Genomic DNA, 22,201 nt, shown 5'->3' on the forward strand with positions numbered 1-22,201 from the left:
ACTGCTAGAATCGAGGACCTCGTTAGCTGTTGCGCAGACAAAGGGATGGAAGGAAGGGGCTTATTATGAATTACACGACGGAAGCCAACAGTCACCGAAACGAAGGACCTTAGGTTTTTTTTAAATTTCTGGTGTTCATCATTGGGAGAATAATGAAGTGATTATTTTGCAGGCATCAGATTAGAAAGCAGAACAAAGAACCACATGCCTACAGAGCACCACCGAACAGCTACATTCCTATGGCCTCCCTAGCAAGGGTGCTGCCTGTTCACCGACTGCCACCCTCAATCCCCCGCCGCGTACCCACGCACCTTCACTCTCCAGAAGTTCTATCCATCACCACTCGTTGAACTGTGCCCTCCTGAAGCGCCACCTACCACTAAACTTTCTACCAGCCCAGCCCAAGCAGCAGCGAAACAAACAATTCACTGACCATTGCAAATTTATGTGGATTCATACCCTTTCTTGCTCTCCATTTCCTCCTGCCCACTAGCTCCGCATCTACACCTTTTCTCCTCTTCCCAGGCTTCACACACCGGGTGCCAACGCCTCACTCTTGTTCCGCTAATGGGGGTTTGAATGCAAAAACATTAGAAACGATAGCGCATTCTAATTGGCCATCCTTCGACCAGCGCCACTTTCACAGTCTAGAAAAATTAAGTCGCATGTTTGAGGCATAAGCTTAGACTAAAGCCTTAGGTAGAGCAAAATCATAAATGTAATCATCGAGGGTAATATCAACTGGTTTCGCACCTTTGCAGCATGAGATGTGTGAATGCTCTTTAGCTTTTTTTCTGCAACGTCTCCATCCAAATGTTTCTGACTCGGCCGTGTGCTGAAGGCAAAAGCTGAAAGGGCTTAAAGAAGTTCAATGCTCATTCCATTACAGCGGCATGGACGTGTCGCGGAGCTATCGCAATAGCACTTCAGCAAACCTTCTTAGGTATCCTACGGACATGCTCTGCTTCCTCAGATCCTTAGATCCGTGTTTCATTTCTTCAGCATTAAAAATATCTTTAGTCAACGACAGGTCACATGATATTTGTGTGCTTACGAGCTGCTTTGAATGGTGAAAGTCTATGAGGGCTGGCAAGGAACGAAAGCACGGACGGTGTTGCTAAAGCTTAAGAGCTGCCTACCTCGGCAATGTCGACACCAGCGATGACCTCGCCTGCGCTCAAGGGACTGCCCTTGTGCCGCCACTGGTACTGATCCCACCGAGGCACGAAGCGGAAGGTGACATTGGCTGCTGCAGCCAGCAAACTTTCCAAGTCTGCATCCTCAAAGCAGGCCTTCCACTTTGTGGCGTTGTCAGGGCAGCCTAATGCTGTGGCGAGATCCAGCCAGCTGCCCGCTTCGTCCTGCATGGTTAGCAGACGCCATGAGCAACGCTCCTCAACCAACACTTTTTTGTGAGCGAATTGCGATATGTCAGCGTATACCTTCGCAGCCTGTGCGACACAAACGTTTGAATAAAGGGTAGCCTGGAATGTATAAGTTTTGATTTATTAGCATCCGCGTACGCACTGAACGGAGACGGCGTCTTGAAACACGTCATCGAAAGAAAACACAGCGCAGCTTCTGCGAAATAGAAAGCATGCAAGGGCCAGCATCGATCACGGAATAAAAGTGGATTTTACTGAAAAGTTTAGAAATAAGTACTTTATTGTCACTTGGCTCGAACGTTAAATATATCTCTCCATAAGTTTTCAAAATGGCGGCTTCCGAAAAACAACAACAACGCCATGCACCGGCCTCCTTTCGCAGCTCATTGTGACACCGCAGAAGTGTTCAGCGAGAAGAGCCTTGATGATAGTATTTTTGAAAAACTTTATTGCTATAATCTACGGGCACCACTATGTTGCTGAAAATTTTAGCCGTTAGTGCAAAATTCTACAATCGGCACCTCTGCGTTTTCAACCCTTGAAGGGACCAAGAAACGGGCTCTCAATAAAGGTGCGATATGTCTGGGATGTTAAGACTCCGCTTCGTAATTATCCTCCAGCAACAATTATTTTAGTGCGTTTTGCGGAAGCTCAGTTATATGCAGACAAAATTTGAACTTCGGCGTCTTCGCGCCTTTCCCTCTCCTCTAGCACACTAAAACGGCGGCGCTCCTCCGCCGGCCGAACCTACTCGTCCCCTCCCCTAGCTCTGCCGGCTGTGGCGCACGCGGAGTGGCCTCGGCCGCGGTAGCGCGTGACGCCTGCAAGAATTTGGCGCTGTGAACCGATGATAACACCCGGCTGCTGATTTCGCCCTACGACGTGAGGTCGTATGCCAGGTTTCCGCGCGAAAGCCCGGCACCGCGCGTCGCGGCGAGGTGCGAAGGCGGGAATTTAAAAAAAAAAAAAACTAGTAAATTTCCCGCTCGCTTTTGATGTCTCGTACGCGGCGTGGACGCTCGGTGGCCTGTACTCTACATAGTGCAAGCATTTTAAAGCCAAGTTCAAACACCCCTTTCTGTGGCCGTTTAAAATCCAGCACTGAAAAAAAGTGGGACACAGCGCCGGGGTCCAGATTTCTCTACCTTGCGTGGTGTCGTCATGGGAAAATGTAAATTGCAGGGTTTTAACGTCCGGAAGCAACTCAGGCTATAAAGTGCACCGTAGTGGAGGTCTCAGGATTATTAAGACCACATGTGGTTATATAGCGCGCGCGCACATCGCACAGTACTCTGCCCTTTATTTCGCCTCCATCGAAATACGGCCGCAGTGGCGGGAATCGAACCGGCTACCTTGAGATTAGCAGCCGAACGCCAAGCCCCGGGACATCGAAGTGGGTGCGTGTGCTCATTTGTGTGCATACTTGCGTTCGTTTGTATCCTGATATTTGTATGCGAGAGGGAGTGAATAATTTCTTCACTTTCCAATGGGGAGCCAATTGTCCGGTTGGACTGAAGCTCTGCCACAACACAGCGGCCGCCAGTATCTTCCGAGGCACCTTTTTAGGCAGGCGTTGCATGTTTACTGTAATACTGTAATCAGAGTCACACATTTCGGCCGTCTTTGCAAAAGTGAAGGTCACGGCCGGGTCCACCAGCGCGGAAAATGCAAGTCTCTCTCCTTCTCTTTGTGGCCTAAGAAAACGAGCGGATTTATATGTGCGTCTTGAAGGAAGAGGCAGCGTTGCGAAGACTGAAATTTCTAGGTGAGCGTATTGGACCTTTATTACGCTTTTCGCCGTCTTTTGTAGCGGCATTTTTTGCGATCACAGAATAAATAAGCGAAGGGCGCTCGCTCGCGACGCATACCGGGTGTTTGGGCGAGCACTTGAAAATAAAATCCTGAAAACAAACTCGATGCCACAAAATTCGGCGCACATTCAGAAAGTCGTTGCGGCGCGGTAGTAATCTCGCTAGAGCGCACCGTAGACAATTCACGAACATTGGGGAAACGAACCCCAGAGAACGGCCAAAATTTTGTGTATTGCTGCCCTCTTCACTTCGCTCGCCGGCGCTTCGCGAACGAAATCACGTTCGCGCGCGTCGTCGATCATTTCATAAGTGCTGAGAAAATGTTACTCATCGCCGACGGAAAGCGCACAGCCTTGATCTTCCGAAGTGATGCCCTCTCCACTTCGCTCGGGGGCCGGCGTCGGTGGGTCGGAAAAGAAAAACTGGAATTCTCTGGAAACCAGCCTTCACGCCTGAGCAATGGACACACGCATGCGGCGCGTGGATGAGAGTGAAAATGTACAGTTAATACTGAGTGCATGTGCGCGCTTGCCTTGGCGCGAAGAAACGAACAGACGCGGCGCATGCCTATATATGAAGGACGTTGAGCGCTGTTACAGCCGTAGAGGCGCATTAACGCTGGCGAGTTTGGGAGATGGCGCGACATGTTTAAATAGATTTGTTAAGCTCCCTCCCCGCTTTCCTAATGTTTTGGTAACAGTAACTAATTTGATCGTAATAAGTCGCTCGACATTTGCGACTCGCCAGTGTAAATGGGCTCAAAACTGGAGTCGTCGCTTCGGCGCACGCGGTTTTTCGACGGGCGTCTCTTTTTCCAATCTTTCCTCTCATATCACTCGTCTCTCCTCGGCCTGCACGAGCCAGCGATTTTGGCTCAGCTGAAGTTCGTGGGCAGGCCCGTGCAATTTTCTTTCGATCCTTTCGCCAGTGCACTTGCTTACGTGCCCTTCCCGTAAAGCTTTAGAACACATCATCCTATAATCAATAACAGAGTTTGTTGAATGAAATAACATTCTCCATCCCCAACAACATGGATTCAGGCGTGGTCTGTCTACTGTTAAACAACTTGTCGAGACTTTACATGACTTCGCAAAAGCAATTAACGATCAAATGCAAACAGATGTAATCTTCTTAGTCTTCTCAAAGGCATTCGACCGGGTCTGCCACGCCAAACTGCTACAGAAGCTAAGTCATATATCATGGGGCGGGTCAGTAGTCCAATGGATCACCAATCATTTAACCGACCGTCGCCAGTTCGTGGAACTCGGCGACCACACGTCAGATACTGTCCCGGTGATTTCCGGTGTACCACAAGGCTCTGTTTCTGCTCCAATTCTCTTCCTTCTTTTCATAAATGACATTGTTGACCAATTAGAAGCGAAACTCAGGTTGTTCGCAGATGATTGCGTACTATATAGAGAAATAAAAAGCAGAGAAGATCAAATAAGCTTAAACAATGATTTTGGCAAGATGGCAGAATGGGGTTCGAAGTGGCAAATGGCAAAGACAAAACAGTTTCAATGACTATAACGAAAAAGATATCCAAACTTAGCTTCCCTTACGGCTATAGCAGCTCTGCACTCAAGACAGTCACCGAGCACAAATATTTACACATCACCATGTCAGCCAATCTGGGGTGGACAGCTCCCGTAGATCACGTAACGAACAAAGCGATGCGTAAGCTCATGTCTCTGAAATGAGCGCTGCGGTATTATACGAAAGAAGCCAAGCTTTTGGCGTATACTACTATCCGCCCAATACTAGAATACGCAAACGTCGACTGGTTCCCGTACACGAAAGATAACACAGCTACGATTGAGTCTGTCCAATGAAGAAGTGTGCGCTTTATCTGCAACAGATATAGGCGCACCGATTCTCCGACGCTGATGCTATCTGAGACTGGACTTGACAGGCTAGCTAATCGTGCGACGCTTCACCGTCTGAAGTTTCTGTACACGATTTTACATAACTTAAAGTTGATTCTACTACATGAACACTTCCGGGGAAACGCGTCACAAAATTGAACTCACCTTACAAGGATATTTCTGCGCAAATAATACCTTTATGTTATCCTTTTTTCCGCGAGCTGTGCGCGAGTGAAACTCTTGATGATTCAGCGATTGTACAGGCAACTACTGAGAAATTTTTGGCGCTAGCTGCAAAAGTGTATTGTCAGGAAAGAAATTGTGATTTTTATTTACTTCTTGTAACATTTTGGGGGGTTGTCTATGTATTTGCATTTCTATGTATTTGTGTATGCCATATACTTATAATGTATTTCTCGCGATCATTTATGAAGGGAAAAGGTCACGATTACTTATGGGTTATCTTTGTATTGCCTTTTCCAATGCCTATTCTTATTGTCCCATAATCTTCACTGTACTTTTTGCATACTTGAAATAGCGTTTATGCCTGGTCGACTGTTTGCCTGCGGCCAGAACCCACTCCTGTGAAAATCCCTGAAACTGGGATTGGCAGTATTGATAAATAAATAAATAAATAAATAAATAAATAAATAAATAAATAAATAAATAAATAAATAAATAAATAAATAAATAAATAAATAAATAAATAAATAAATAAATAAATAAATAAATAAATAAATAAATAAATAAATAAACAACAGCCAGCCTGTGCCGCCATTTAATATTCGGAGAAGCGCGCTTGCACGACTGCCGGGTTCTACACCACTCGACCAGCCATGGACAAGCGAGGCAGCGATCGCCAGTCTTCGGGACGGCTCCATCGGGATCCGCCGGTCGTCGGACTATTGCGGTGCCCGGTGAAGAGTTAGTGTTTCGTTTGCTTGTCTCCTGTATTAGTGCACTTAAGGAGCAAGGCTTTTTGTTGTATTGTAGTCTCTCTCGAGTGTCACTTTGCATGGGTTGCATTGCATTGTAAATCACTTTGTATGTGGCCGTACGAGAGATCAGAAATTCCTCTGGAGCGTCTCTTTGTTGTACAACGTTTGTTTTGTTTATGAACCTTTGGCTCCGACCCATTCTCTGGCTTGCGACCGGCGAAAGATGGGCACCAAACGACCCCCCCTCCCCCTTTCACACTTGGCAGCGGATTTCTGGATGAGCTTGCCACGCTGAGTTGAGGGCATGTCCTTTGATACCGAGATTGCTAACTCCACATGCTCTATGGGCGTCTGGAAGTGCACACGACAAGTGCGCGAACGTGACACTCTAAAAAAAAGGAAACTATCAGCAGGAGACGATCAGGTGCGGCACATGTCAGGTATTATGATATTTATTGAAACAAGGTCGCTAATAAGAAATATCACTCAATAACTTTTAAACAAATAAAGTATGGTGATTAGTGCAAACAGGAAGATCGATGGCATGTGCGAAATGATGCCGCATGATTTTTTTTTCGCTAGGAAAAAGACATTTATTAAAGCTCTCAAGCTCGAGGAATTCTGGCGCTTGAAGCCGGCATCTCCTTAGTAGATTTGGAGGGCCCCTTGGAAGAGGCACAAATGACAAATTAAAACCCACCTTTAATGATACAGCACGCGATGCGATAATAAGCGCGCCAATTTCGCCGTAAACACATACTTAAAAAGGCATTAAGCGCCAGAGAATGGCGCCGCCATGTTTTGTCACAAGACCACTCCGCCACCACCGGCTGTGGACGATCAGCTGTGGATGATGAGCTGATGACGTTGTTGATGATGAAGTTGACGTTGTGGATGATGAGCTGGCCGAAGCCGCTGATAGTGTTTGCTGATGCGCATATATTTGTTGTTATTGCCGTTGAATATTTCAGCCAACCATCTTTCCTCATCTCCTTCTGGCTGCGGGCTTGTGCTCAATTCTGCTCCAAGTTTCTTTTCCCTCTTAATTTAGCTCCTGACTTTCTTTTGACCTCATAATTTGTTGTCAAAAAAGCCAGGTTAGAAGTGCACTATCGTCTCACAGCTTGCTCTCTTGGGCATAGCATTTATGCCGAAAGAACGAATACAGAAAGTCTTGTTGAAAATTTTTACCAAATATCATTAACAAGGTATGAAGCGGACGATGCAAGCTCCTGGGCCCGCAAGCTTATAGGCGAGATATTCTAACTTCAACGAACTTTCCGTCTTTCACAGGAAGGCTATGCACTTTGGCCAGAGGTTAGTTCAGGCGCTCAGTAGCGCTCGGCCATGCACTGACGAAAGCAAGACTCAAATTTACACCGAAACCTGACGGTCCACAGATTTAGAGAGTTAGAATAAGCTGAAATCTTCAAAATTCCCTGATAATGAAAAAATATTCCTACACTCCCGTGCATGTGCACAATTCTGCGAGCACTCAATATTAACTGTACTTGATGTATGCTGTATGTAATTTAAATTCAGCAATGCTAGAGGCATTCACACAATGACTTGCCCCGTCAGCACTGTGACTTCACTGTAAAGGCTTTCGCACTAACACTCCCTATAATACCCCTGTCACACGGGACTTCTTCTCGGCCTTTGCCGTAAATTTGTCTTATTGCACTAAAGGAGCAAAACTGAAAAGGAGCAGCGACGTTGCTACACGGCAAATCCAAAGGAGCTAGAACGCGGCCTCCGTGAATGCCAAAAGTCACCGCTGTGTGTGAAGCGGTGCTAGTAACATTATGAAATTAAAGCAGACGGTAGCACTTCAGCTAAGAGTGCATTCGTTTATGTTGGAAAAAGTAGCTATCACGATAATAAACGAGCGTTCTGACGGTGAGAAACGGATATTTTGAAACAAAGTTTTTTTTTTTCATCGTTCTCGGTTCGACCACGGTAGGCGCACTTTTCCGTTCGGCTCCTCGTTGTGTTCGAGAAGCGTGCTTTGTTGCCCGTGTCTTTGTGCACACAAGCAAACTCAAAACACGCACTCAATAAAGAGCAAACGAAGAAAAACAGGAAAGCGAGATGCGCAAGCACGTGTGTGTCGATGCGGCTGCTGAAAAGCGTTCAAGTCCTTTCTTAGCAGTGTGGATGTCTTTAGTCATAGCCTCCTCTACGGTTAAGTGCACTGTAACGCAAAATTAACCATTGAATAAGGTAAATTAGATATTTTTTTACGGTTTCCAAAATAAAATTGCGTCAATTTTTTATTCTTTGAGCTCGCTAGCTGGCGCTGCCGTCTGGGTTGCTCCTTTAAGCAACTTTAAGGCCGCTGACGGCCGCCTTTATTGCTACGGACCTTTATCGCAAAGGTCTCGACGCTTTGCCGTGTAGATGCGCGTCACGCGCCTTTGGGACAAAGGACGGTAATTTCTAAGGCCTTACAAGTGCCCGTGTGACAGGGGTATAAGACTGTCTTGTAAAAGGGTAGTATTCTAGATATGGGAAGAAAATGATAGATGCTACGTTAAAAGACAGAAAGGGGGAAGATTGGGTCAGGAAAGCAATGCTAGTTAATGGCATCCCAATTGAAATCAAAAAGAAGAAATGGGGTTTGGCAGGACTTGAAATGTGAAGGCCCGATAATTGACGGTCCTTAAGCACAATGATAAAAATTCCAAAAGGAGGAAAGCGTAGGAGAGGCGGCAGAAAGTTAGCTGGGGTTATGAGATAAAGACGTTTGCGCGGATAGGGTGTCACCAGCTTGCAAACATCAAAGGTCACTGTAAAAAATAATGCTCCACTATACAAAGAAATCCGCTGGTATTGCGTTGCCGGAGGGATTTCCGCGACATGAGCTACGGACTAAATATCAGAAACGGTGACTCTGTAAGTAGATCGTCATATTCTTGGTGGCGAAAAGTTACATCATGCTATCGTTTTTTGGCAACGAATGTTTTTGCTGCGTTCTTAGCAAAGGTTTCGTAATGTGTCTGCATACTTCCTCCGTTCACTCGGAAGTCATTTAATTTAAAGCGGAAATAATCTGTACTGTAATCATGTACTTTCTGTAGTACATGCACATGCGTCTTCCTGTATAGAATTCTGCTCACAGTGTTCAATGCAGATATAACAGTCCAAGTGCCAAACAAATAAGTATTATGTACAAGACCTTCCTTTATGCATATTATGTATTCCATACGTACAAAGAAAGTAGCTTAGAATGAAAGAGTGGTAAGCGTGTGGGCGAGTACAAATACACACATTTTATTTGCATGAAAAAATTGCACACATTGTACCTGTGCACATTTTTATCAGATTCGTCTGAAAATTAAGCATAAATAAAGAATCTTCATTTAGTAGTCACACAACAACAATTATGCATTTCACAAATACGTTTTACTTGAGTAGGACAAGTTGTCGGGATAGTTGGTGGTGATCCTCTCTTTTGTTGACAGCGCTTAAAAAATACGAACAGAAGACATAGAGACGATGTCACAGGCGCTGAACTTCAACTTTATTCAAGAACCCGAAACACTGCATATATACCCAAAACACAGGCGCCGACAAACGGCGAAAATCTTATGTACTCGTGGCAACAGAAATGATATGACAAGTAGTGGTAAAAAGAAAAGAGCTAAAACCCAAAGAATTGAACCGGGCAGGATAAAACCAGAAAAAGATGAGACAAAAAGTATCTGTTACCAAGTCATTTAAAAAAGAAAAAAACCTCCGACACGAGAAATAGTGGTGCGGTTTGACTAAAGGAATTTGCAAGAAGGGGTCCGATAACAATGAACCAAAACATGCACACCAACAAAGATCAAACGCGGGGAAAAGTGAGAAAGGCGTAGTGGCAAGAAAAAAAAAAGCACGCAATGAAAACACAATAGTGATAGGGTACGCAAACGAAAATTTAACAAAACAGATGAAGCCAACAATTAACGCAGCTAAACACAGAAGATGAAGTGCGCTAGATAACTGAAAGGATAAAAAAGAGATGAGCAAGAAAGGTGCAGCCAACAAAAAACACTGCTGAAGGTGTAAGATGAGATGCAGTAACATCTAGAGAGAAAGATAAGAAATCAAAAAATGAAATTGAACAAAACGTAAGTCTAAAAGCAAGAAAAAGACTAAAAAAATGGATAACGAAGTATCAGGAAGTGCTCTTGCAAATGTTTTTAATGACTACCTTGTAAACTTTTTCTGGTGGTAGTGCGTCGTCAGATATTAGTGAATTTATACCAAACAAAAATTCATCTTCACTCTTTCGTCACCCCTTTACTGAGCACGAGGTGACATCAGTTTTCCTTTCACTAAAATATAGCTCAAGTTGCGATGCAGAAGCCATGCAGGTTCGCCCTATCAAGTATGTGCTTGATATCATTTCCCCGTACATTACCTATATTTTTAATCTGTCTTTGTCAAGCGCTATCTTTCCTAAACGAATGCAAATAGACAGAGTGTCGGTATTGTTCAAGAAAGGTGACGTTAATGATACTAAAAATTACAGACCCATTTCTATATTACCTGTTTTTTCGAAGGGACTAGAAAAAACTTGTTTCGAAGTTTTTTGACAAACATAGCCTAATTTCTCCAGCCCAATTTGGATTTAGAAGACGACGGTCTACAGAATTAGCACTACTTCATCAAACATAATTTATTTTATCGCAATTTGAAATTAAGAACATTGTCCTTGGTATTTATATTGATTTTACTAAAGCATTTGATTGCATCCTTCATTCGGTTCTACTTGATAAGCTTTAAAGCTACGGTATTCGAGGGCACTGTGGAAGCCTTATAAAGTTGTATCTTGATAACCGGTATCAATACGTTGAACTAAACAATTGCCGCTCAAATTTGAAACATATCACCAGCGGCGTTCCTCAGGGTAGTATTCTTGGCCCGTTCCTGTTTATTGTATATATAAATGACTTAGTAAATATCTATAAAGATGCGAAATACGTAATGTACGCAGACGATGCGAGTATATTTTTTTCACCACCTGACATTAGTAGCCTTGAGAATAAAGCTAACACTGCTCTGAAAATTCTTCATTTATGGTCAAAACAAAACTGTCTACAAATCAATATAGACAAAACAAAAGCAATAATCTTTAGGCCCAAATCTAAGCAAATAATCTGTTCCGTCAACCTTGTCTATGACGATGTAAACATAGAAATTGTAGATAGTTTTAAAATACTTGGAGTTATTTTCACATAGAATATGCTTTGGGACATGCAAATAGAATCGATATTGGGCAAACTATCTCGTGTAGTTGGCATGATGGTGCGGCTGAGACCACTATTACCTTACAGAATCAAGGTTCTTGTTTATAACACCCTATTTTTCTCTACACTTTATTACTGTCTGCACGTGTGGGGTACCACGTCACGTACGAATCTAGAAAAGATACTGTTGTGATCGGAGGCCCGACAGCGGGAACAGACGAGCCCTCAGGCGCCATCGAACTATGTTTGACCCAAAGGTGCTGTCGTCCTGAGAAGAGGATTAGGAACGGCTTCTGGCGACGGTGAGCTGTGACGAAAGGCCTCTCATTCCTTCGTCCGGAGTATGGAATGCGGCGTTTCTCCCGAACTGCGCCCTCACGTGGACCGGCAGAAAGACCCGAACAAAGGCGCCGGACCCGCCTCGCTCGCTTGCACTTGCGCGGCCAGACAAAGCGGGAGCGGACACGGCTGATTCATCTTACCCTCTGGAATGCCCGGGGCCGTCAGGACGCCTCTTTCCCACGGAGGGCATCACCACCTGCTAAGCCAACGACCTTATGCACATGATCAACCCGTCGGGAAACACATTCCAGGACGCCTCTTTCCTACGGAGGGGGTCACCGCCTGCTAAGCCAACGACCTTATGCACCTGCTCAACGGGTCGGAAACCGCATTCCAGGTCCTCAAGGCGCCAGGATTCCTTATCGCCTGTGCACGTGTTTGTGGGCGCGAAGCGGTCACGGGGTTAGGGAAGAGACTATGAAGAGTGTGTCTGCCAATTGGACGCTTGATCAGCCACCGGTTTCCCTAGCTAGGTGCCTAGGGAATATCCACTGTATTTAAGCCGAGATTTGGCTGGTTTCACGGCACTCCATCTCTGACTTTTGGATCTCCCTGGTTCTGTTGTGAATATGTAGCACTCCATCTCTGACTTTTTGGTCTCCCTGCTTCTCTTGTAAATATGTAAATAAACCTTCAAGTCTTCCAACCCTCCTGAAGGCTTCCCTCCTCGTCTGCAGAGTTCATCGTCATGCGGTGAAGACCTCGGTCCCGATAACCAAGCATATCAACTGGTTGGCAGCGGTGGGGTGGTCTGCGCCTGGTCCTGTCTCTGGTATGTTAAGTGCGCGGTCTTTCTCTTGGAGCATTGCCAGGATTTACAACTTTGGAAATTTGTTAGCCTAGTTAATCGAAGGTTGGTATAAGAGGCAGCCGGGGCTCCTCTGACCACGTGAGTAGAGACTTGCCGTTGCTTAAATAGTCATGGACTGGAAGAAGCTGCGCTAACCAGACCTAGTTCTCGTATGCGGGGAATTGGGCATTGATTGTGGGTCGATCCGTAGAAAACCTGAATTGATTAGGGCAATTGCGGATTTCGGTGCGGACGAGGAGGAGATAGTAGAATGTTGGGTGCTAATTAAGGTGGAGTTGGAGAAGGAAAGGGAACAAAAGAAGCGAGAGGATGAAGAAAAAAGGAAGCGCGAAGAGCACGAAAGAAAGCGCGAAGAGCAGGAAAGGGAGCACGAAGGGAAGCGCGAAGAGCAGGAAAGGGAGCACGAAAGAAAGCGCGAAGAGCATGAAAGAGAGATCGAGAAAAAACGGCTCGATCTACAGATAGCTCAGGCTGCACAGGCAGATCGCACTAGGCTAGAGGTGCCGAACACAGTGTCAAGCCAGGCAGCATCAAAAATAAAAATAAATGACCTCTTGCAACCGTACGAACTTGGAGAGGACATAGGGCTCTTTCTCGTGAACTTTGAGCGGGCATGTGAAAGTTGCGAGTTCCCGACCGAGTCTTGGCCGCAGAAACTTCTGACCATTCTTCCATGTGAGGCGGCCCAAGTACTCGCTCGTCTGGCAAAAGAAGAGGCGGCAGACTATACTAAAGTAAAGGCAGCACTCTTAAAAAAGTATCGCCTGCCCGCAGAGGCCTTTCGGCGCCGCTTCAGGGAAGCAAAGCCAGAAAACAGCCTGATCAGTCATTTCCGGATTTTGCGTATAACCTTAAGGCAGACCTGAAGGAATGGCTAAAGGGAGAACAGGCTTAAGGAACTCACGATAAAGTAATAGAGGCGATCTGCCTTTAGCAGTTTTTTTGGCTCTTTGAGGAAAGAAATGCGCGTGTGGGTGCAGGACAGGCCGGGAAATAAAACCCTAGAAAGTGCAGCAGAGCTGGCCGAAGAGTTCCATGCCAAGCGCGTAGCACAGGGTGCGCGTGCCCCCGTAAGCCCCAAAGTAGAAAAACATTTCCACGCATCCAGACAGGAGGGGCAGCAAGCCGCAACTGGGAGCGGAACGAGGGCCACAAAGCAGAATCAAGCAACCCCACAAAGGGGGCGACCGAAAAAGAGAGGGATAAGGCTTTTGAAGCCAGAAAGAAACCAGTGTGTTTCCGTTCTCACGAGCCCGGTCACCTCGCCCGCGCTTGCAGGAAGCAGGAAATCGTTCTCTCCTTGGTGGAGGCGGGCGATGAGAACATGTGCCTGCTAGAGCCATACCTGAAAGACATGCAGGTTAATGGAAAACCGTGCCGGGTTCTGAGGGACTCCGCGGCCACCATGGACGTAATCCACCCCACGTACGTGAACGCAGCTGATTTTACTGGGGAATGTGCATGGATTAGGCAGGTGGCCGAAGAGAATAGCGCATGCTTGCCGATCGCACGAGTTAGAATAGAGGGCCTGTTTGGCGTTCTGGAAACGGAGGCAGCGGTATCACGGAATCTGCCGGAAAAATTTCCGTACCTCTTTTCAAATCGGTCGGAGCAGATGCTCCAAGAAGGGGGTCGTAGTTTCGGCGACCGAACCGTCCAGGCGCTCACTCGTGCGAAGGCTCGCGAGATTGCAGCTGAAGTAAATCGTAGGAAGAACCAAGGCTCTCCCACGACGGGTCGGGCAGGGGCAAACCCAGGAGGCGATGCTTCTGAGACGAGCGGAGAGGCTCGCGGCAGGAACAGATGCGACGCCGAGTACAAGGACTCAAAGGGGGTCCAGTTCGATCAGCTCGTGGTGCCGCAGAAATACCGCGCAGGCATCCTTAAATTGTGCCATGGTGGGGGTTGGTCTTGCCACCTTGTAGTGAAGAAAACTTAAGCTAGGCTTCTACAGGAGTTTTATTGGCCTGGCTGCGTCAGGGATATCAAGCAGTTTGTAAAGTCCTGCGACACCTGTCAGCGTGTCGGAAAGCCAGGGGATTTAAGGAAGGCTCCGATAAAGCTAGTGCCCGTGATTGGCGAACCCTTCCGTCGTTTGGTGGGGGACGTAGTCGGTCCTCTACCAGTGACTCAGTCGGGCTACCGCTACCGAAAAGGGCGGGAAAACGGGAATGCCGACGGTCTCAGTCGTAGCTTTCCTGCATAATCTGGCGTAAAATGCCCTAATGCTCGAGAAAAGCTACCGTCTATCATTTTTGGTTTTGTTTTGTATTTTTTTCCCTTGCTTCTCCGTACCTACCTCAATGCCGAAAAAAAAAGTTTTTTACCAAATTTCAGACGCATGTTTTTTGCGAAAAAAGGAAAAACAAAGAGGAACTAGTTTTGGTTCAGCTGACTTCCGGGCGTGAGCTGTTGGCGAGGGTTAAGTCATCCACAATTTGCAGCCGTATTGCTCTGTATTAAAGACCTGGCAATGTTCTGAGGCTGGCCACGTGCTGCCTAGCCGGAGGTAGGGGCTGAGCTCAGATCTGATCGCTAATGCTCCGTTGAGGACCCTTGCCAGCTGTGCAGGTCAAGTGGACTCACTACTACGAGGCCGACTGGGACTGTGACGCCCATTCGTGGTGCACCGACCAGCTGCACCCACTTCGTGGCGTCTTCTTGGCGGCGGACGGATTGTTGTGATCGGAGACCCGACAGCGGGAACAGACAGGCCCGGCAGGCGCCATCGAATTATGTTTGACCAAAGGTGCTGTCGTCCTGAGAAGAGGATTAGGAACGGCTCCTGGCGACGGTGAGCTGTGACGAAAGGCCTCTCATCCCTTCGTCCGGAGTATGGAATGCGGCGTTTCTCCCGAACTGCGCCCTCACGTGGACCGGCAGAAAGACCCGAACAAAGGCGCTGGACCCGCCTCGCTCGCTTGCACCTGCGCGGCCAGACAAAGCGGGGGCGGGCACGGCTGATTCATCTTACCCTCGGGAATGCCCGGGGCCGTCAGGACGCCTCTTTCCCACGGAGGGCATCACCGCCTGCTAAGCCAACGACCTTATGCACATGATCAACCCGTCGGGAAACACATTCCAGGACGCCTCTTTCCTACGGAGGGGGTCACCGCCTGCTAAGCCAACGACCTTATGCACCTGCTCAACCGGTCGGAAACCGCATTCCAGGACCTCAAGGCGCCAGGATTCCTTATCGCCTGTGCAAGTGTTTGTGGGGGCGGAGCGGTCACGGGGTTAGGCAAGAGACTATGAAGAGTGTGTCTGCCCATTGGACGCTTGATCAGCCACCGGTTTCCCTAGCTAGGTGCCTAGGGAATATCCACTGTATTTAAGCCGCGAGTTGGCTGGTTTCACGGCACTCCATCTCTGACTTTTGGGTCTCCCTGGTTCTGTTGTAAATATGTAGCACTCCATCTCTGACTTTTTGGTCTCCCTGCTTCTCTTGTAAATATGTAAATAAACCTTCAAGTTTACCAACCCTCCTGAAGGCTTCCCTCCGTCGTCTGCAGAGTTCAACGTCATGCGGTGAAGACCTCGGTCCCGATACGCAAGCATATCAATACATATACTTCAGAAAAAGTTTTTGCGAGTACTATTTAACATGCCTTACAATGCCCACACATCAGACTTATTTCCGAAAGCAAATATAATACCCGTGTTTAGCCTTTATCATTACATGTTAAGTCAAGCTTTCAAACGGGAGGTAAAAGAGAATTTACAGTTCCGTCATGAGTTATCTAATCTCACCAGGAACACACATTCTTACATTACAAGGTGTAGGGAACAATAGAAGGTAGTCACTCCGGGTACCAATTATTCTACACAAAAGATATCATACACACTACCAACACTTTTAAATTTGTTTCTGAAATGAAGTCTTGATATTTATATAACTGATGTACGAGCTTTACGTCAACACTTTGTCACTCAATCTTTCTTAAATAATTGAAGAGCATTTTTCAGGTGATTTGTGTTTTTGCGTTTATTTTTTGTGCAAATTTCACATGTGGTCAATTGCTATGTATATCTCCTGCTATATCGCCGTTTGCCTTGTAAAGGAGGCTGCGGGCTCTAGTCAAGTCGCTTGCCTCTAAAGCGACTTTTACTCGCAGTCTCCTCCATCACTGATGGAAATAAAGAAGTTAATATTGTTATTAATATTATTATTATTAAAAGAGAGATTGGCGAAAAGAAAGAATTTAACTCCTTTGTAAAACCAAGATTAAGTGAAACAGATCCAGAAAGAAAGGCTAACTCTTTTTCCAACAGTGAAACCGAGGGTGCGCTTACACATTCACCCTCGTGCCTCAAAATCTCGGTGGCTTCCACTATTTCACAAGTCAGCTTGTTCCGCTGCTTTTTTAACACAGTGGCTTTTCCGAACATTGGGTGGCATGGATTTTTTGGGTGACAGTTTTGGCAGAGGACTGGAAGATTCCTGAGGAATGTACCTGATAAATCATTCTTGGGCTTCCTTAGCCTTTCATTGATGCATCGACCTGTTTGGCCGATGTATACCTTGCGACAAGATAAATGAATTGAGTAGACGACGCCTTCAGCGCATGCCCTTGAGGGATTTCTGTGCCGAGTTGTGCATCCTCTGTTGCTTTTTTCATTTTTATTTACAATCCGACAGAGCTGCGTTAGGCGTTGGGGGCGGGAAAGGCAACGTCAACTCCTGCTTTCCTTCCACTTTTCTTAAGGTTGTGTGAAATTTGGCGCATGTAAGGGATAACAGCAACCTTTTTATATTGCTTGCGTGCTTCAGCCGGTGACCGAATTTTTTGTGCCTGATACCTTTTAGCACTTTTTCTGCAACAGAGCTAAGCAGTTGTGACGGGTACTCTGATTGCGTGAGCCTGTATATCTGGTTTGTGAAGCTTTCTTGCAATTTGTGCTCGCATGACTTGTTCAAGGCATTAATAAAGGTAGACTGAATGATACTTCTTTTCACCAACTTCGAGTGAGCGGAGTCGTAAGGTAGGATGGCCTTTTTGCCCTTTGGTTCAAATGCCCGACACACGTGATTGGGTGTAAAGAAAATCCTTAGCTCAAGGAAGCGCATCGAATCATTGTCCGGCTATTCGTGTGTTAGTTCGAGTGCAGCTTGGGTACCCTCAAAACACTAATAATTTGACGCACTTCCTGAATAAAGGCTGCGTTGTCGCAGTCCAAAAGGAGTAAGAAACTGTCCCCGAACCGGAAAATTTTTTGAACGCTTGACTGCTCGAAGAGGCTCCTGAGAGCTCTGTCAGTTGAAGTTGAAGTTCAGAGCCTGTGACGTTGTCTTCTATGTCTTCGGTCCATGTTTTTTAAGCGCTGTCAACAAAAGAATGGAAGTTTTACTTGTCCACTATTGAACAATAGGCTTTCGTAGAAGCATGCACAAGCCATTTAATGAGAATCAAACCATTACAATTTATTTTCAAAAATTCATTTCTCATAACAGTGAACAGTATAAACCACTGAACCAGGACGAAGCAGAAAAAATTCGCTTACCCAGGCGCCATTGCGTGGAAGAAAGTCTTTATGGTTGTGTGTCATTTTGTGCAAAAGTAGCTCAGGATGGGTGCCAAATACAAATCGATGCAGATGTCTGTACATTGTACTCAATGCCCAACTTAGCGAACAGGGAACAATGGTAACATCTGAAAACAGGCCGAACCATTGTCCACAAGCAATCAGGAAGCACACTTTCCCCAAAACTTTTGCTTTCACCCACAATTTTTATTATCTCATATGTGCAAGAAAATGTACTAATCTATGACGTCAAGTAAAAATGCAGTCACGGTTACCGGTACCAGTTCACTAAGGTATTCCAATATCTCGGCAGTGTGCCTTGACGTGGAACGGATTCTCAAGTTTTTAGAATGGGCTCTTTGCAGAAATTTAACCGAAGGCCGTTGCCTTATGTACAGTACTCACGGATTGAAATAGGACATTCGGAGCGCTAACCTTGCAGTGCCACGCGGCATGTGGTAAACCACAGGCCGGCTCATTGGCTACTGGAAGGAACAATTCTGCTTTGTAGATGTTCTCCCTCTCGCGCCATACCACAATGCACCACCTTGGTTTCATGAGCGTCTACGGGCGGCACTCCATGAAGCGACGGCCACGCGCTCCGAATGTCCTATTTCAATCCGTGAGTACTGTACCTTTTCAAAAAGATGACACAGAAAGACGAACTTTTTTCATGTCTCTAATGGAAGCAAAGGATGAAGACATGGGTCTTTCTGTTTGTTCACCAGCTGGGCTACGTTTTTTACTGGTACTGCTTCGCACAGCTTCAGTCTCTTTTTTGGCATTTTGTGAAATTTTGTGAAATCATTCCAATCTGTGAAAGATCTCCCTCAAACATTCTGACACTAATTGAGAAGAAAAAAAAGCCAAGTTCTGTGCCTTTCTTTGTGACACTAAACGAAGGCTCGCCTATTAGGGTCAGCACTACGAAGAGGTCCATGTGGCAACAAACTTTGAGGCAATTTCTTCAAGGTCTCCGTGTTTTGAAGCCTAATAACTTCTCATGAGGTGCCCCGTAGATGTACCAGAACACCCCTGTGAGCTATTATAGAGCCCTTTGAGTGCACTGTCACTTCACATCAAGAGTATGTACTTTTCCTTGCCACGTGCTGCAATGATGTATATGTCGAGGGGAAGCATAAAAGATTTCGAAGTGTGCTTCCAAATTGCTTGCGGAGGGAAGCGCAAGTCTGGCCATGCTCAACTGTTACCTTTGCTTCTTGCTTGTTGAGTTCTGCAGTGAGTACTACGTGATGACAGAAGGTGTATGCATCAACTCGTGTTTAACACCTGCCCTGAGCGACCTCCATCTTGCATGACATGACAGGCAACTCCATAACGCGCTTTATGCGTAAAGTGTCATTAGGGTCAATGTGTTCGGTTAGCTTCCTGGTCCTGTAGTTTGCGCTGTGTTTTCTATTCCTAAAGTAATTACTGCCTTCATTCAGCACTTCATGAAGCCCGAATTTGCTACACTGGGTTGATTCACGCGTCGTGCAGTAATCTCGCAATTTTTTCATACATCGGAGGCACTCTGTTTGTAAGCTATGCTTACTATGTTCAGCAGATAAGTGTACATGCGAAGCAGATCATGTATAACCAAATTCTCACAGTGGTACCTTGTGCAAGAATATCTAAATGCTACTGAATTTTTGCTGGAATTTTGAGATACACACTCTTATTAGATGACAAACATAATTTGGCTACATAAGCAGCAGCAGAAGCACAGCAACAAGGTACTCACCAGATGTCTGAAGCACTGTGCGAAATTCCTCGTGCCATCGTTGAATGCACACTACGTCTTCATCATGCCCTGCCACTCCAGCACTTCGGTAGCAAAATTTTCCTCTTAAAAAGAGTAGTTTTGTTTAAGTTAGACTGGTGACATTTATTTTACTTTATACTAGGTACTTCTCATTATACTGCCCCATACTAAACAAAACCAATGATCATCATTTTTAGAATTTTGTCATATATGATCACAAAATTTGGAGTAATTAATATGTTCTAACAAATTGTGACCGAAATAAATCTGACAAAAAGTATCATTTCCGAAAATCAGGGCACAAGGAAGAAGGAAGCTAGCCAGATAACCTGGAAGAATATTTTCAGGTGCATGCAAGCGTCAGCACGCTTGCACAAAAAGTGTAGTTTAGCAGGTTTCAGCTTTCCGGATAGAATTTTATGCTGCAAGCATCTAACTGTGCGAAAAAAGATCAACACATGATGTTAGGGAGAACTCAATTAAACTACCTCAAGAAAAGTAATCTTCGGCTGTTGTAAAGGCATGTGTTGATCGTGTTTTTATGTTTATATTTTTTCCATCATATCGCTATTGTCAGCGCTGTGCGCTCTTCCCTCTTCTGTGTATGATTTGACGTTAATATGTGTATATAGTCACGCTTTTTAAGAGAATAAACAGTTGTTAGAAAGCACTTTTTCCTGTGTGTTCGTCCCTTTCCGTATTTTGGAAGCGCTCACCAATACCTTCAAGGACCAAGAGTAAAGTAGCTGCTTAACACTCGTGGGTGAATATCGTCAGCACACATGGCGTGTGGAGAACATCAAGGTAAGGTCCAGAAACTGCAGCTATTTTTGTTGGGAGCTTTGCTACAAGGTAAAGTTAAGACAAAGGCCTTGGTTCTTAAACAACTTGACAATGTGTACTGGTCCACACTGTCGCAACCTTTGTAAAAGACGAGAAAATCATCGACGAAGCGAAAGATTTTTCCCCTAGTCCATGGAAGCTCTTGGCAATCATTCCGTTCAGACTGCTTAAGAAAATACTGTCACAGGAGCAATCATCGAATCAACACATGTACCAGACTTTTGAACACATGCTGCACTGTTAAAATCCACGAGCATGCTCTTCAAATAAAAGGAGGCAACCTCCAATAAGACTGCTATATTACACAACTGTTCCTAAACAGAAGCTCATTGTTGTGCTCCGACGTACGCATTCACAAGCTTTTCACGAGATAATCGTGCGGGATCGACTAATATAGTTGTACATCAACACTAACCGCAAAACGACCCGCTGGATTGTCATTCTTAAGATACACAACCAAAGTGCGAATTGAGTACAAGAAACGGATTTTCAAGACGCGAAGTAGACAGATGTTCTTGCAAATAACAAGAGACAAAATTTTGCAGGAACCCTTTTATAAAATTTATCTCAAGAGCATGTTATTGAAGAGCAAACATTTGAAGAACACGTTTGCAGAGTATCGCAGTGCGGTATATGTCCAAAAATGTGGCATAAGCAGTGGTTCCAAGGTCGGCCTTGAGCAAAGCGATATTTTCTTAAGCAGGTAGGATAGAATGATTGCCATGAACTTGCCTGGGTTGCAGAAAAAAATCTTTTACTATGCCGATGATTTTCTGGTCTTTTACAAACGTTGTGATAGCTTGGGACCTGCCCAAATTCTCAAGTTTTTTAAGGAGCAAGGCCTTTGTCTTAGGTTTACCTTGGAGTAAATGTCCTAACAAAAATAGCTGTGGTTTCTGGACCTTACCTTGAGGTCCTGCTCATGCCTTGTGTGCTGGAAATATACACTTAGGAGTGGTAAGCTGCAACTTGGCTACAGGGTGACCATTCCAAGCTAGGAAAAATTAGCATTGTACTGTCAATCCTGGGCTAAGAATTAGTGAAGTCTTGCTTTCACAGCATGACGACAAGTTTCCAAGAGCAGATTTAAAGGTTAACGAATGCAGGATTTCCTAGCCACGTTATTGCCAGATCATGCGATAAATTGTTAAAGAAGCTCAAACCGTTTCGCGGGGACCGGCGCATTAAGGCGAAGGCCAGCCAGCGAGATGCCAAAAGACCGGGTTGTTACCGTACGTACATATTTTGTCCCAGAATTTTAAAGAAGTGGCCCGAAGGTATGATATAAAAATGGGGTTCTCGGCCCCTAATAAGTTGTTTAAAATCTGTAAAATTGGTAAGAGTAATTCTGTGAATGTGGCTGGAGAAAAGTACACATGTAGAGTAAAATGTATATTTACCTTGTAAAATGAATGAGGTGTATCAGATACAATTATGTGGCAGTCGGATCTATGTAGGCAAAACTGGAAAGTGTATCAATATAAGATTACAGGAGCACAAGAGGGAAGGGGTTCTAAATTAGCGGCACATTGCAAGGGATGTGAAGGCTTTTACAATTTTCTCTTCACAATACGGATTTTGGCAGTACATTCGGAAGATATTAACAGGAAGTTTACCGAACCTAGACACATCTTATGACTCGGTGGCCTTAACATGCGGCGAGTATGACTATTTAGATCAC

The 22,201-nt window shown here is 45.4% G+C and overlaps 1 protein-coding gene across 1 annotated transcript in view; it reads right to left on the reverse strand.

The window, feature by feature from the left end:
- Positions 1-22,201, reverse strand: part of LOC144106245 (uncharacterized) — a 230,025-nt gene that overhangs the window by 7,936 nt on the left and 199,888 nt on the right. The window contains exon 9 of the mRNA XM_077639004.1: positions 1,140-1,361. Within this exon, the coding sequence (XP_077495130.1) occupies positions 1,140-1,361 (222 nt within the window). The remainder of the gene's footprint in view (positions 1-1,139; positions 1,362-22,201) is intronic.

This window comes from Amblyomma americanum, chromosome 10 (genome assembly GCF_052857255.1).
Source record: "Amblyomma americanum isolate KBUSLIRL-KWMA chromosome 10, ASM5285725v1, whole genome shotgun sequence".
Classification (NCBI taxonomy): Eukaryota; Metazoa; Arthropoda; class Arachnida; order Ixodida; family Ixodidae; genus Amblyomma; species Amblyomma americanum.